The 17,120-nt window shown below is 41.6% G+C and overlaps 1 protein-coding gene across 1 annotated transcript; it reads right to left on the reverse strand.

Annotated features, from left to right (window-relative positions):
- Positions 1-4,329: 4,329 nt before the first annotated feature.
- adnpb (activity-dependent neuroprotector homeobox b) lies at positions 4,330-15,387 on the reverse strand. Its single transcript, XM_063015676.1, has 5 exons — positions 14,988-15,387; positions 10,022-10,138; positions 8,197-8,289; positions 5,328-8,107; positions 4,330-4,630 (listed from the first exon to the last, which is right to left on the reverse strand). The coding sequence occupies exons 2-4, from the start codon at positions 10,127-10,129 to the stop codon at positions 5,357-5,359; spliced, it is 2,952 nt and encodes a 983-aa protein (XP_062871746.1). The 5' UTR covers positions 10,130-10,138; positions 14,988-15,387; the 3' UTR covers positions 4,330-4,630; positions 5,328-5,356.
- Between the last annotated feature and the right edge of the window lie 1,733 nt (positions 15,388-17,120).

Below are 17,120 nucleotides of genomic sequence, written 5' to 3' on the forward strand. Positions count from 1 at the left end.
TCTTATACAGCTTGAGCTATTAGCTCAATGAACAAATTACTATGCTGCATGTAAACATAGCGTTAGTAGTGGATCATGACCATGTGCCAGCGGTTCCTATAATTGTTCATCAGGCTTGATTTAGACTTGACATATTCAACCGTACACTAAACAAATATCCCAAAGGCCTTTCTTTTTCGAAATCCGCCTACCAGCCGTTACCCGATACATCCTCACTATCATCACTAGGTTTCAAAATCAAACATAATTAGCGTAGCAAACACATATAACAATGCATTTCGAAGGTGAATTGGTTCAGATCCTCAATATTAAACTGGGACTTTGAGAATGAATTAAAATGCCAGATGTTTAATTAAAACCCTCTCTCAACATCCTCCCCCACCACTCTGTATAGTTTCGTTTTTCCAACAACAGGAGGCAGTATAGAGCATCCACCGACACCTCAACACTGCCTCCCCTCCCCCACGTCAGTGCTGCTCTGCAGACAAGACTGCAAGGGCCTCCATCAGCCAGCCAGGCCTTCTCCAAGCTTCCTTTTCATACACACACACACACACCCTTTTTACTCAGACTAGCACAGCAGATCAGAGCTAGTCTGGCAGGGGGAGGGAGAGAGGGAGGGGGTATAGCCTCAGACTTTCCCTCCATTTTGAGGCCTTTTTCTCCACAGGGAGACCATGAGACTAAAAAGAGCAAGTCCAGAAGACAGCAACATGGCCAGACATGTACTGGTGACACTAAAGTATACAAAAAAGTACTTATTTAAATTAAACAAGACTGATTAGTACAGATGAGTAGAAAATGAACTTTATCTGGTCTGGGTTGGGCTGGTCTGATCCCACCAGGAAACAATGGGTGCAAGGCAACCCAGTGTAAGGAATCCATTGCATCTGGCTTCAGCCATCTCACCAGATGTAGGATGTCTGTATGGACACCCGGCTGGCTGATAGCAGTTTGTTTTGTTTTATTAGGATTTTAACGTCATGTTTTACACTTTGGTTACATTCATGACAGAAACGGTAGTTACTCGTTACACAAGATTCATCAGTTCACAAGTTAATCTCAAACACAGTCATGGACAATTTTGTATCTCCAATTCACCTCACTTGCATGTCTTTGGACTGTGGGAGGAAACCGGAGCTCCCGGAGGAAACCCACACATACTCCACACAGAAAGGAACCAGACCGCCCCACCTGGTGATCAAACCCAGGACCTTCTTGCTGCGAGGCGTCAGTGCTACCCAGTGAGCCACCCCACCTGATTTTTTATTTAATTAATAAATATAAATATATATATTGGGGGTGGGGAGGTTATTAAGCAACAGCAAAATTGCGCTATATTGTGAACACTACATTTTTTTATTAAGATTTCTTTTTCAAACCATGTCAGCTTTCCTGTGCCCATGTTTGGAAAATCCAGCTTTATTTTTGTTTAATTTCTTCGAATCATGTTTATAAAATTACACAGGCCACCACAGTAGTTTCATAATAAGCTACATTAAATACATTCGAAGGCAAAAGCTCAACATCAATATTGTAATTTTTTTTGCTCAAATATGTTTTCATTACACATCATAGGCATCAATATTAAATAAAATTACAACCTTGATTTTTAATTAATTTCAAAGCTTTAGTATTTGGTTCGTTCCTCCTTTCCCTGTAGTAACAGCATGTACCCCAGCTGGTTTGTGCAAAATCTGATAATCCATGTGATCCGGGCACGATTTACAATAATTCAAAGAGCATCTTGTGATGATATTGAACGTTTGATGGGGTTTAGGTCAGGTGACTTGGGAGGAAAGTCTGACAGACACTCCCTGATACGCTTTGGTCAAGTAGTTGTTCCAACGCTTTGAGGTCAGAAAAAACCCCAGACTGTATTGAATTCATGCAAAATGCAAAACAAGACTTTTTCTTTGCAAAGGGAACGTGTCAGATTGCTTTAATAAGCACAGTATAAGCATTAGAATAAAAAGATCCTATAGAATAAATAAAACTAGAATTAATATATAAAATATTGTGTCCTAGATGAGTCATGCTACTGCTTTCACAGCAAGCGGATAAACAAAGAAATAAGGCAGCCATGTGACACATTTAGTTCAGTCACAGACAGAAAGTCAGAGTGCTGAAGAGAAATCAAACCCTTTTGCTGAAGCAAACCACATCATGTTGTGTCAGAATGTCTTTTGTAAAGCGCACCATTAGCTTTATTGGTGTGAAAATGCAAGGTTCATGATTGTTACTGGCTAACAAACCCCAACTTGGTTTATTGCAAAATTTTTATTTGGGAGTGGTCAGTCCCAAGTCATACAGTAGCACACCAAATAATTAGAGGACATTACTAACAGTGTAGTTAGCATTTTAGAGAGAGTCTGTCTGAAAACCTAGTGAGCTACCTTGCTGCCCACTGCTTACCTAGGCAGCTATCTTAGTAGAGAGGATTCTAACTGACACTGAACTTTAGAAGACAGATTATTTAGACACACTAATCAGTCAGCGATTGTGTCATCGGCTGTCCCTGCCTACCGCCGCAAAAACGGATTCTCTTTTAATAACATCCGTCTGTTCCTCTTTAACGCAAGATTTTCTGAAATGATGGCAACCAAAACAAAGTTACAGAGTAGACTAGACATAAGGAACACACTTCGGGTGTTATTGTCTTCCATTACCCCTAGGTGGGAGCGTCTCGTTGCAGCAAAAAAAGCTCAGGGTTTTCACTGTTTTCCATCATTGATAAGTAGTATTGTTATGCACGTTGTGTTTTATTATTATGCTCGTCGTATACATTTATTTAAGTCCTTCCAACCCCACGCGCCGGTCCATGAAATTACATCTTATATAAAACCGGCCCGTGGGGCCACTGATCTAAACCAATGGGTTGAGGTGACAACACACTAGCATGCCAGTTAACATCTCAATCCATGTATCGAAAACTTTTACACTGTCACTGACAAACCCAAAATTGCAAATAAAAATACAGTTTTACACATTTATAAAAAAATTAAAAATGAATGAGATTGTCAGGAATTTGAAAACCTCCCCACTGTTCAGTTTCCGTCCACCATATTAGAATTTTTTGTGAATGCAGATAAGGCAGCACTCAATGCTCCCTTGTTATTCGGTCAGAATATAGGACCAAATAAGTCATCTCAATTTTATTTTGTGTAAGAATTTAGACAGCCTTCTTCTCAGTATTGCAAGTAGGATGACATAAAATGCTGTCAATGTAGAGAGCTCGCTAGGTTTTCAGAAAGACCAGGTATGTACAGCACATTGGGATGCATCCAAGCACCCCCCACCCCAATGGTGCTAAAATCAAATAAAGTTAGACTAGACATAGATTAGACACTGCACACAAGATCTCTTAAAGAAAAAACCACTGTTTAACGGAAACCAGTTAATGTTTTACATAAACAAACCTTTAGCATCAACCTATTTACCTGTAATTCATTTTTCCTGTAAATATTAATGTGAGCTGTTTGATTTATTTACAAAAAAACTGAATCAAAGTATACCTTTTATATCTGGGTGTGATTTTAAGTGAATGTTAGAATTGTACACACTTATAATCAACAAGTATGTCTGAACAGACTTTATGGATAGCCATTTGAACAAAAGACCATCCTTCCATGTACTTCTGATTGTCTTTACAGATTATCTTGGAAGCACTACTTATATAGGCACAGATACATCACCAGGTTCTCTGTGTGTAATTACTAACAAGTGGTTATAAGGTCATGGAAAAGATCTAAACACTAGAACTTTTATGGCAGCAAATTCGTTGCAGTCAGTTTGTGAAGCAGATTAGGTTAATAAGGCAGTTGTAGCCTAGCGGTTAAGGTATTGGATTAGTCATTGAAAAATCACTGGTTCAAGCCCCACCACTGCCAGGTTGCCACTGTTGGGCCCTTGAGCAAGGTTCGTAAACCTCAATTGCTTAGACAGTATGCTACGGTGCTTTGGATAAAAGCGTCTGATAAATTTTACAAATGTAAATGTAATTGTTCAGAAAATATGCAATACACTTAAAGTGAAAGTCCCAATTTTAGATACAAGTACAGTATATGTAAACTTTTGGCCTCAATTAAAAGGGTGGAGAAGAAGATTTATATGGACCCGAGTGGCACATGACTTCATTGTTTACGTCCTAAACAGTTATTAATCAAGACATTAGGGTGGAGGAGATGGTGTAAAACACTACACCTATAGATATCATTAACAACACTGTATTGGTGATTGCTTAATTCTATAATATTGACCACAAAATATTAATAATATTAATTCTGAACTCTAAAGTGTAGAAATAAAATATCAGCATGACATCAAATATGAAAAGCACAATACAGCACTTTATTATTTAGAATTGCTTTAGGTGAAATAATCAAACCAAAACAAAGATACAACATAGACATATCGATGGCGGACGCTCTTTGTGCGCGACGGGCAGTAGCAAGAGTCCATTCAGGGAAGTGAACGAAAATGATCGACCGCTCGAAGGGATGAGAAAGCAAGCAAGCGTTCGACGAGGGGTGAATCGGGAACAGCTAAAACAAAGCGCAGCGCAGAAGAGGTCGGCCGACGTGCTCCTCGCTCGGACCGTAGGACAGACGGGGCGTCGGAGCAAGCTGCTCTACAATGGACCGAAAGATATGGCAAATATATATAAAAAGAAATACTGCATTTTAAACAGCAAAAATTATAAGCAAGAGATTTTAGGTTGCGATTCATATATAGATATATTACTTAGCAAAAAGTATAGTTGGTAAAAAAAAAAAAAAGAGAAAAAAATAATGAAAATCCACCAAAAGCCACATCCATTAAGTGAACCGATGTAGATGTAAAACGTAAGACGGTCTACTTTAAGCACAAAATGAAGAGATAATATGACTACACTTACACCAACGTTTCCTTTAGACATATCTAAAAGACTGTACAAATATACACTAGCTATTCTATATGATTACATGAAATTTCAAGAATACCTGTAAATTCTAATCAACACTCATCCTGCCACACAATGGTGGCTAAACATACATTAAGTACTTTGTGAAGCATTTAAAGGAACAAACTGAAAAGCATGTTCACTGTTAGTTTTTCCCAGCCTTGAGAAAATCTGCTTTTATCCATAACCCATCCATCCATACAGATACAATTTTGAATTTCTTTGCACCCCCCTTCCCGAAAACGGCTTCACAAACATTAGGAAAGCGTGTCCCATTAGGAAAGCGCCGCCTGTTGACTTGGCGTGCAAGTTCAACCCAGGCAGCGTCTTGAAGTCTTAAGAAATGTAACAAACTCAAAGTGTATGCAATTGCATTTTCACTTACTGTATTTAAATATCAGACCTAAGGCAAGCTCAAGCCACGATGCTAGACTGGTTCTCTTCTTTGGGTCCTCCGTTTTGCAGCTGGTCCAGTGACCCGTAACCATTTTCACCACTGAGAGTATCGTCCGGTTCGCTCGCGCTCCCTTCACTTTCTACCACGCTGGCTGCCTGCTCGTTGACCTCCGGATCATTTTTTTGTGTCTCCTTCAGATCTAGATTGTCTTCATTGTCACTATCAGAGTCTAATGAAATTGGCTCTGTGTTTATAACTCCGACTGGTTTTACAACCGTCTCGACAATGTCGTCGCAGCCGTACTCTAAGGGGGCACCCTCACAATCCGGAGGTGGCGAGGCTTCGGCGGAACCTGCGTCCGGCAGCTCGTTCTGTTGCTCATCGCCGTTAGTAGAAGCTTCCTGTTGGCTGATCACGCTGGCGGATCTTCCGGTCATGTCTCTGGACGTCCTGCTCTGTTGCTTCTCGTCGTGAGCTTCGAAGTAAGACCCGGGGTCGAAATACATGTCGTGCTGCACCTGCATGAGTTCGTTCATCTTAAATCCGAGCAGCACGCTGACGTTTTGGGTCTCGCAGTCACGGACGCACTTTCTTCTCCGGTTGGCGAAGTGGCTGGACACGTCCGATTTCCAGAGCCAGAGGCTGGAAGCCAGCTTTTCGACTTCTCGGCGGTTGGGGTACGGTTGCTTGTTGAAATACTGAGTGAGGAAGGCCTTGCGAGCCTCGTAAGATTCGTCTTCGTGGCCCTTCGGGTCCATGGCCAGGACAACGGGCTCTTCTTTGTGCTCGACGGAGGCGAGCAGGCTTGGACGAGACTGGTTTAGAAGCCCGAGTTTGCGCTTCTTTGGGTCGATTTCATCGTCGTTTTGAAAGCCGGACCTTTTTAAGGAAGCACCCTGAGGCTTGACGACTCGAGGAGTTGAAACGGATCCGTTGTGGGTCTTGCCGACACCCCGACAGTGAACTAAATGCAAGGTAATAGTGGAGGCTGTCATGTTGCTGGTGTAGACGCCAAGGCAATGGATACACTTATAGGTCAGCTTTTTCTCCACCGGATGCACCGTCTGGATGACCTGATGTCTTTCTCTTAAGTGGTGTGAAAGGGAGTCAGAAATAGGGCCTTTCAAAATAGAGAAGCAGAGTGGGCAAAGTGTTTTACCCACATCCCTCTTATAGGGGACAGCTCCCTGCGATCCACTTTTGGGAACCACCGCATCCGGAGTGGGCATCTTTCGTATTTGTGGACTCGCCGGCTTGGCTGGAGTGCTGTTCTGGGCATGGAACGCCACGGACTCTTCAGGAGCATCACGCATATTGTAAGTGGTGACGATCAGCTGGACATTTTTGGGGTTTCCCTGCTGGAGGGTAAGATCAAAAGTCAACGGAGAATCAGTCCGCCCTCCGACAGAGGCGTTCGGGTGCGACGCGCGCATGTGCGCCACCATCTTCTCGACATCGTTGAAAGTAGACCTGCAGTGCGGGCACGACAAGCCGTGAATCAACATATGGTTGAGCAGTGTGTCGCTGGGCAGGTAACGATTACAGTACAAGCATTTACTGGTGAAGTTGTGGATCTTCATGATGTAGTTGGCCACAGCGGGCACCTTTTCCGCTTTGTGTTCCTTCTCAAAGTGAGAACTGTACACGTTTTCAGGAAACAGCTCGTTACAGATTGTGCAGATCTTCCATTTCTGAGTATAGGACGTACCCAGGTCGGAGACGCCTTTCCTGGGCACGCCAGCTGTTACGTTAGCAGAGGCTGCCTGGATCCGTGAAGCCAACGAGGGAATCTTCAGTAGGGACGACGCAGAGGCGGAAACGGGACTGCGCAGACTGCCTGAATTAAGCTGAGGTCTGGACGTTTGAGAATGGTGTGCGCTGCCTGGCAGGGCAATACGCACCGGTTGCCCTCCGATGGACAGTCCCTGAGAGGTCCCAGGTTTCAAGCCGAATGTACCCGACTTCATATTAACACCCGGTAAGAGTCGGGATGAGTTTAAACCCCCCTTGGGCATGACGATGCGACTCATCTGCTGCGCAGACAGAGACCGCCCGGCGGCCACAGCCCCTTTTTGCATATGACCAATGCCACTCTTGTCTCCCTGGGATTTAGGGGAAACCATAACGACAGGCTTGGAACGAGGTACGACAACACTAGTATGGCCGATCATGGCGGTTACTTGGTAACCAATGCGCTCGTGGTCCTCGATGACATGCTGCACCAGGGCTTCATAGCTACGTGGCACAAAAAGACAGCGTTTACAGTGGATGGCTGAGCTGTTACTATTGCCAGCCCCTGCAGAGCTATTGGAATCTGATGCGTTTCCCTTGCCCGAGTCTGTCGATCCGTTAGACGCCGTTTTCTCACCAGGTCTGGCCACATACGGAGAAGCAACATGTTTGAAGTGTTCCCGGTAAATGTGCTTGCGTACCACATTGTACAGTGGGTCCCTATAAGTGCATTTCTTACAGTAGTACACTGCCTGCTCCACACTGTTCTGAGTCTTGTCCAGGCGATTTCCATCCTTCAGAGCGGATACCGCCCCTTGGCCCCCAGTACTCCGTGCCGTATTGTTAGGCATGTGAAACAGTTTGATGTGCGTCTCCAGAGTTTTCTTGTTCCCATTGTACGTGCAATACGGGCAGTTGAGGAGGATACGATTCTCGAAATTCTCACTATGGACATTACGGAAGTGGCTCTTATAAGCGGAAAAGAACTTGGAAGAAAATGGGCAGTCTGAGCAACAGAATGGCTTTGACCGGTAATCCTGAAAACAAAACATTTAAGTCAGATTATAGAGGAAACAATTCATTAAATAGAGAAAAGCTGTTTTAAGAATTGAGTAGCCACACTCACTTGTGTTTTGGTATGTGAAGGATCATACATGCACACATCATCCAATGTAGTGTTCTTGATGTAGAACTCATTGGGAACAAAGTCCTTGAAGTCCTGCAGGAAGGAAATAGGCCAAAAATGTAAATAAGCATATACTAATCATTAAAAACATATAAATAATATAAGCCATTTAACTACAAGCATACCCACTTCCACCATCTTATGTTAAGTTCACACTACACAACCTTTAAATGTGTTCAGATTGCTGTACAGTTCACACTACACAACTTGTCACAAGTCATTGTGGTTTTCACACTACAAGATTGATTGGCGTTTGGGGGTCACACACTACACGATCTATCACCAGGAGGAATCTTAAAGGAGTTTGTCTGGTTTTACAAACTACGTTTTGTCACGAAAACACAAACGTATTGAGTATTGATACCATGTCCAAAAATGCTCGACTCTACACTCACTGCCAATCACAACCTGATCGCAACACTTTTCAAACTACATGACTGAGTCGCCGACAGGTCCAGATATTTAGCATGCTAGATGTTTTCTTTCAGTCTGCGAGCAATCGAGTCACTGAACAGTTCACACATAGCGATCGAGAGCCGATTTTCGAGAACCAATTTTTAAACAAGTGGTTATAGGTAATTTAACAAAATATTCTAGTCTAATGTAGAAATGAGAACTAGTTTAACACTCTGGATGTAGATTTTTAAACATCCAGCAGCCAACAGTTTCAAGCACTAACTAAACATGCTAATTAAAGAACATAGATGCAGTTGACAGATCTGATGTTATCAGTGCAGTTATTATCCACTAAAAACCTGATTTTTTTTTACCTTTACACTTGGACAAGGTGCAAAATATCCACAACATTTTGTAAACAAAATTCCATACAGATAAAACTCCATGCAGTCAGAATCTATATTGACAGAATTCAGCCTCCCTATTTGTAATTCTAATGTGTAACAGTTTGTCCTTCATGACTTAAATAATATAAAAGAATTGAAAAACGTCTTCCTGTTGGGGTAAGAACAGTAGCGCTCTTTATGGTTGTACCCAGAAGTAGCGCATGTGAACTGGGATTCTTGATTCAGCGAGAAAGAACAAGCTTTCTAGTTTCTCTCTCAATCCAAACAAAGCATCAGCTGTTGGAAATGAATTTAAATGACAATTTGACTGACAGCGTTGACGGAGGTGCAGCCCAAACTTCTACTATACAGGCCTGTTATTAATATTATACAATAGCGCATGTAGTCTGTAGAAATGGAAAACTTGGTTCAACACAAAAATACATAAATAAAGGTAGAGAAAAGCATTATAACTTTATTTTTATACAAATAGCCCAATATAAGCTATGTGCAAATCGAACGTGATCATACCAACAAAGGGTACTTGGAAGTGGGACTACACATAGTCATTTACTGGACTGTTTTAAACCAAGTGTAAAAATGGCCCTTCACAACGGTCATCCTTTAAAGAACATTGAGTGAGTGAATAGCTGTTTGGAAAAGACACATGAATGACCCTGTGTAGCCCAGGCATGTTAACAAAAGCTAAAGGGATTAGGAAGCTGCAGAAAATGTATTAAAATATTTTGGATGAGCTTATCATCAAAATCTCATTAAGCTAAGTTTATTCGATTAATGCTACTGTAATAGGACTACCATATCAGTGCTCTATTACAATAACTTTTCAAACACAATTTCACAAACATAGAACATAGACATAACTGTCTATCACTTTTCCTGGAATCTAACAAACTTCTGATCTAAGCATCCTGTTTATGAAACCCATAATCAACTATCAGTGTAATAATGACTGTCATACTTACATCAACATGGTCCTTGCAAAACTCCAAGCCAATATCTCCCAGAGCCTTCTTCACATTTTTTCTGGCTTTCCTTAAACTGCCAAGGTTGTTGACTGGAAGCTGGAACATAGTGCCCACCTAAAGACAAAAAGAAATGCATACAAATAATGAAACATCAAATCATGTGGACATTTTGCAGTGCTAAATAACATCCAGATATTGTTTAATCGCTGTATCTGGCTAGTATGTCAGTCCTAAAGCAGGCAACTCAGCCATGATCTCATTGCTCTCAATTGTTTTGGATATGGAGAGCTTTTGTCATTCATGTACATATTTATGGCATTCAGTCAGTAGCTGTTTGATGAATATGGGTGTTAGGCAGGTCTCGGGGCTCTCGCCCTATAGTGCGAGTGCATTAGGTGAGTGTCATCTGGTGTGTGCTACCTGGTCTTCACATATTTGGTTGGGTGTTTATGCTGTGACATATTTAATGTAGATTGTTGGTCTGTTTTAAAAGTAGGCAGTTATTAGGGGTTTAGCTTCCGTTTGTGGAAGTTAACAGACTATCACCTGTGCTCCTGTTGTATTTCTCGCTAAGTGGATCCTGCACAGTCTTATGTCATGTTATCTAGTATTTTTTCCAGAATATTGCATATGGTTGGATGGTTGTGTGTAAGGGCTTCCAGAGCTTATCCACTGAATAGCAATGCTTTGCGTCGTTGTGTAGTGTTGATAGACCACTGAAGTCGTGTCGTCATTTTGTAGGCCACGCCATGTTGTTATGCCCATATTTGGTAAGCCAGGTCTAAGAGAAATTTTGAATGGGAAATTTGAATGGAGATTTAGAAAATGGCCTCTCTCGCATCCTGTAGTCATAAAAAATGTTTCAAAGCTGTTACGTTTTGTTTTATGGAGATTCTTCTGTCTATTATCACTGGATCCTCTGAATTAATAAAGAGTTAAAGAGTCAAAATATGAATATTGCTACATGTAAGCTAATGCTACTGCGCACTGAATTGACGTCACTAAACTGGAAGCCTCTTAATGTATTCTTTTCTTTTATAAGCCTCTTAAATAACCGCACGAAGCAGCGTGATTCGCCAGTGTAACTGTGGTGTGATATTCACACGTTTTGGTTGATATTTTTAGTAGCTAGCTACATTAAAGTAGAAAGCGAGGACGGTCGGGTGTTACGCCTTTGGTTGTACTCAACAAACGCGGGCCGCTCTTTCAGTCAATTCGATTGGTGTAGTTCAGTGGCGTCTAATTAATGCGCGGTAGCATTAGCTTTCGTGTAGCATTATTAGTATTACGACCCTTTAACAACCTCGTAATTCAGAGGATCCAGTGATGTACAGGAGAAAAATGTACACAGGACAAAACGTACAGGGTTCTGAACATGTTTATTTAGCACAGGATGCGTTAGAGTCGATTATTTGAAAACCCCGTTCAAATTTCCCATAGGAAATCTGAGTTAGACCCGGGTCTCCAAATATGGGCATAACGAGGACTACAGAATGACGCACGACTTCAGTGGTCTATGAGTTCCAGTGCCATTAAGTGAGCATTCAGGTTTGACTGTATAGATTAAGCTATGTGGTGAGTGAGTGGGATGGGAATTTTTCTCTGATGTTGTGGAATTCCATGACGTGTGTTTGGGCGGGTGGTCGGGTTCTTGTTGTTAGCAATGTCTGGGATGATATTAGGTTTTATTTTCATTCGTGTTCCAAAGAGCTGTATACAGTTTGGTATCTGATTTGGTGTTTTAAAACTAAACAATGAAATAGACTTTTACACATAGATGGATTATATGCCCGTCAGTCAACAATGGCCGAGCAAAGAAAGTATCAAATAACAACTAAAATAAAAATATATACAGGGCCGAGCACTGGGCTAATGTTTTAGGTACCAATATCTTCTTTTCAGCTTGTAGGCTCTTTGCTGAGTGAAATAAATGTGATGTGCATTGAAAGCAAATACTTTTCACTTTTGATTTAAAGAACCACATGACATGATGTGGCCTTCATTTGAGGGCTTTTACAGCCTTTGGTGACACAAACGAATTTATTATAATTAAACAAAACAACTAAATGAAAGATGCAAAATAGGACTATTTTTACCACAAGGGACGATCTACCGGCACAGCTCCACCTGCAATAGTGTAAAGGTCCAGCCTGCATTTAACCAACACAACTAAGCAAATTAAAATAACGACAATAAGGCTTAATCCTATATTAGCAATTTTTCAGCAACAAACAGGTCATGACCTTTTGGCATTTCCATTTCCCTTCAAAATCAACCACCATAGAGTAATCTTAAATGAAATTTTGACTGTCTAAAAAGCTATCTAAAATCCTAAAGCAATAATAAAATAAATGAATACTTTAAAAACAGTGCGTTATTTAATCCAAGCTAGGGACAGAGGCCAACTGAGCACAGTGACTTGAAACATTCTTTATTGGTCTAGCCAGTCAGTCTTCATCAAAATGCATTGTGTGTTCTTATCCTTCTTTAATAAGAATAAAAACCCCACTGGCAGAGGCACATGCCATGAAGTGACCCGTAAAAACCCAGTGGCAGCTCCAAGACGCTCCATAGACCATTTACCTCTGTAGGCCAGCAACTGTACTAACTGTGAGTTCAGTTGTGTGTGTGTGTGTGTGTGTGTGTGTGTGCAGCAAAAATGGCTCCCTTTTCACACCAGGCTCTCCCTACCTGAAAAAGATGGCGCTAGAGAACAGCTTTGCCTCTGTCTGTTATATAAGCCTCTCCCTATTCGGCCTGCCCCTTTTCCACTCTCCTTTTTGTGCAGCCTCCTAAACGGCAATTACAGAAGGGCGCCTCCTATAGAGGCAGCAGCTACAACACAGTGCAAATATCTGCAGTGGACTCTGGGTGGGGGAATCTAGAATGTTCCTACAGTTGACGAGTAGGTAGAACAAAAACTTTGAAATGAGGATACTTACACAAAGCATTACAATACATACAGACACCGGAATTTAAAGCTTTAAGTAAAACAGAACTCAATTTGTCAATTCTGGTTTAGGATACCAGTGTGTGTGTGAGCTAAGACACACATATGAATCATTATAACAGTTTTTAACAATACATTGCTTTATATAGACTTAATCATGAAAGGAAAACAAAGTCAGGGTTGATTCTGCCCTGAAATTGAGCATTGGTATGCGTTCAAATACATTAACATTTTATGAAACATTGTCCGACATAAATATAGGACACGTGACAAAATTATTTACCATAATGACTTTACCATTTGCATAATTTGTTTAGTTACGGTTAAAAAGTCAGTACTTGATCAGTACCAGTGGGCACATGTCTTAAAAACTGTGTAAAATAATTACAGCACGATAACTATTAAGTAGTTGCCACCAAATACAGTCCTGAATACTGCAAACAACATTCCACCACTACTTAAATAAAGAATCATTCATTAAAATCACAAACAAAAGATGTGTCAGTATGGAATCTGCCCACATGTTAAAATGTGCACATGGGAATCTGTGTATAACTTTTTTTTTTCTTACAAAAATCATGTGGATCTTCTGCATCGTGGTCCAGTATAAAGGTAGATCTCAGCTTATAGATAGATAGATTCTTTATTGATCCTTTGCAGGAAATGTCTTTGTTATAGCAGCTCAGACAACAGACAACAACAACTTCTTGTATACATACAACATTAACTTACAGTGTAAGACAAGCAATAAGAATAAAAATGTACAGTATGGTACTATATACAGGTAAACTTTTTATGGTGTATGCATAGCATACAAAATTAGTATTTATTTAGGTATGTAAACATTGGTTTAATGGTGTATGCATAGCATACAGAAGTAGGTATTTCTTATAAATGATCTATTTGGATTATTATGAATTGTTAAACAGTCTGATAGCAGTTATAAGAAAGGATTTTCTGTAGCGTTCAAAACGTCTTATTGTCTAGTAATAACTATATTAATGTGGTTAAAATGAGCTTTAAAATACCAACTGTATCCTAATTATGATCAGCATGTTCGTTAACGACTCTGAATACAGTGGGCATCATTCTTTGCATTACTAACGTTCACTGTGAGGCTGTTTTTCAGTAGATCATGAAGACTGGTCAATATGAAACTTGGTGATGTGTAAAGGATATAAGCTCTCGGTTATTAATGCCTTGCGATGCATTTATTGGTGCATTATAAGCACTCCAACATAAAAGTCCTTAACCTGTGTGTCAGCTGGGCTCAAACAGTGATCAAGGCCAAGTTTTGTTTATCAGAAATGCATTAATGTATAATACTACAACTCAAACCCAAGGCCAGTGGAGTGAGAACCAATGATCAGGCATCTTAAGTTGATCTAGGCAAACAAACATGTGTTTTAAAACGTGTGGGGAAAACCGTGGGCTTTATATTTGCATAAAAATCTAATTAAACTATGCTTTTAATAAACGCATATAGTAATCTAGTAAGCATAATTGAACAGATAAACAAGTACCCCACCAACCAGTCCTAAATACCAGTACATTTAAACACCCATCAAAGCACGCTAAACAATACTGTACCAGATCAATTCATTTCATGTGCGTTTCGAGTCCCAAAGGGAAACCACGAATCTATACCGATCGATATTTCTGTATCGATGCTGCCTTCCCTTGTTACTTGGGGGGGTGTTGAATGGATGCTCGCCCCCCACCATCCTCCTCAAAGCTTGCTAGCTAACCTCCGAAGTATCCAACCAGATACCTTTTCACATTTTCTTACTTTAAACACCAAACCTGAAGCATATTAACATGTTTAACACTAAACTAGAGCACCCACATTATTGTTCAGTTAGCTAGCTAGCTATTTTACTTCTCTTTTTGCTAGCGACGCTGCTAGCATACTCGCTAGCTAAAACGGTTAGCGGCGTTTTCCTGACTAAAAATAATAATAGTTCAGGATTATTTACTACATTAAACTGTGTTGTGAGGGAGTAAATAATTTACCTGGCTTAGACTCGGGTTCCAGCTGAGGTGAAGTGAGTGAGGGAGCCTCACACAGCACAGAAAGACAAAGCAGCGGTGCTATCGCCGTCTCCTCCGCCCGCCTGCAGAGCCTCTATGTATACTGCACTATAGAGCACACGGCGCTATACACCTCACCGAGAGAGGGCGCTCCACTACTGCCTGCCGCAAACCACCCCGGAGCTCTCTGCCTCTGCCTCTCGGACTGCCGGGGATTCAGTAGAACTCAGCTAGAAACATGCTGCCGCATATACCGGACCGCCAGCACCTCCAGTCACTTTATTCTCCTTTATTTAATAATACACTGGTAAATAATGACATATAACCGCTAGCGTGATATTTAGCGCCTTTTCTTCTAACAATGCATCCCTCCGCCGAACATGTCCCGTCCAAAATGGCGTGTGAAAAAGGGCGGAAGTGACATATGTGTTTGATCTGGTGAGGGGTTGTTCACGAACAGTTCGGCACTTTGAGTCGGCTCTATTAGAAGAGCGTTGGGAGTCGACTCATGAGGAGTCGTTTTTCAAAGACGAGTCAAACACAGACTAAACCAGTCAGTTAAGTTATATATATTGTCATCTGATGACAGTGTGATGCAAAATAATTTACAAACGTACTATTAAATACATTTACATTTTACATTTAGCTGACACTTTTATCCAAAGCGACTTACAGTACTGTGACAGTATATTATCTAAGCAATTAGGGTTAAGGGCCATTCTCAAGGGCCCAACAGTGGCAACCTGACAGTGGTGGGGCTTGAACCAGCAACCTTTCAATTACTAGTCCAGTACCCTAACCGCTAGGCTACAACTGCCTAAATGCCTAAATAAATAAATAAAATAAATTGATAAATGAATCAGTCAGTACTGTAGATCAATACACAATTATAACACTTTAAGAGATCTTCTTCTTCTTCCTCGGTCTTTGTCCCGTTCGGTTGCGGGGTCGGCTCTCGGCATTGATTTGGCACATTTTTATTTATTTTTTTACGCCGGATGCCCTTCCTTTTTAAATTTTTTTTCAAATGCATTTTCTCCCCATTTTCCTCCTGATTTAGCGCACTTAATTTGGTCTTCCGCTGCTGAGAGATGCCAGATTGCATCCAAGGAGAGCACGTTGCTGTACACGCCACTTCCGACACGTGTACAGCCCTGCTTTTCTCGCCCCTGCATTCTGCACAGGCGTCTCTTCCGCCAATCAGGGTCCTCACACAGCGTATGAAGACCCACCCACCAACACATGGTCCGGCCCCCACCCTGCAGATACGCCAATTAGTATCTGCTGCAGGCACTGCCAATTACGCCCGCTAGTCGGCGCCCAGCCGACCGGTGGCAACACAGAGTTTCGAACCGGGGAGTTCAGAAACTCTGTGCTGGTGTGCAAGCAGAATATCCCGCTGCGCCCTCCGGATGCCCTTCCTGACACAACCCTCCCTTTTTTATCCGGGCTTGGGACTGGCACTACAATGCACCGGTTTGTGCATCTAGCGGCGAGGTATCTATAGGACAATTCAGTGTTTCCAATTAGCCTGGTGGCATGTTTTTGGACTGTGGGAGGAAACCCACACGGACACGGGGAGAACATGCAAACTCCGCACAGAAAGGACCTGGACCGCCCCACCTGCGGATCGATCCCAGGACTTTCTTACTGTGAGGAGACAGTGCTACCCACTAAGCCACTGTGCCGCCCTATAATACTTTAAGAGATCAGTTGTGATTATTCATTCAATCCCTTGTTCATTTGTCCTGATCAGGGTCAAGATCCGAATCGTAGGCACCAGACAGAAATACCTAACTGGAGAGGCTCCAATACATCACAGAGCATCACACACTTACACATACTGTACATAGACAATTATGATTACGCAGTGATTTTTTTTAGCAGGTTTTGCGCGGTATGTTTAAGGAAACCTACAATTTTACTTGTAGGCCACATATAAATGAGAAAACAGTGGTCTGAGGTGAGGTTCAGACACAGGCCCCCAAGACCTTGGTGCTATGTGGAACCTACACTGCTGTGCCACCATGCTTCCCTGATTAACATAACCTTCTCAGAATGCCTCCTAGAGCTGCTTACTTCACCAAAACATGTCATATTAAGGTTTTGGTTACC

Source organism: Trichomycterus rosablanca, chromosome 19, assembly GCF_030014385.1.
Source record: "Trichomycterus rosablanca isolate fTriRos1 chromosome 19, fTriRos1.hap1, whole genome shotgun sequence".
In the NCBI taxonomy this organism is placed as follows: Eukaryota; Metazoa; Chordata; class Actinopteri; order Siluriformes; family Trichomycteridae; genus Trichomycterus; species Trichomycterus rosablanca.

What these genes read in the sequence shown, in the direction of transcription:
- adnpb (XM_063015676.1), bottom strand. Translation starts at nt 10,129, where the DNA reads ATGTTCCAGCTTCCAGTCAACAACCTTGGCAGTTTAAGGAAAGCCAGA. An exon ending in TTTGCAAGGACCATGTTGAT is followed by an intron (nt 8,290 to 10,021) that starts GTAAGTATGACA and finishes TCCTTCCTGCAG; the next exon opens with GACTTCAAGGACTTTGTTCC. An exon ending in CTTCACATACCAAAACACAA is followed by an intron (nt 8,108 to 8,196) that starts GTGAGTGTGGCT and finishes TTTTGTTTTCAG; the next exon opens with GATTACCGGTCAAAGCCATT.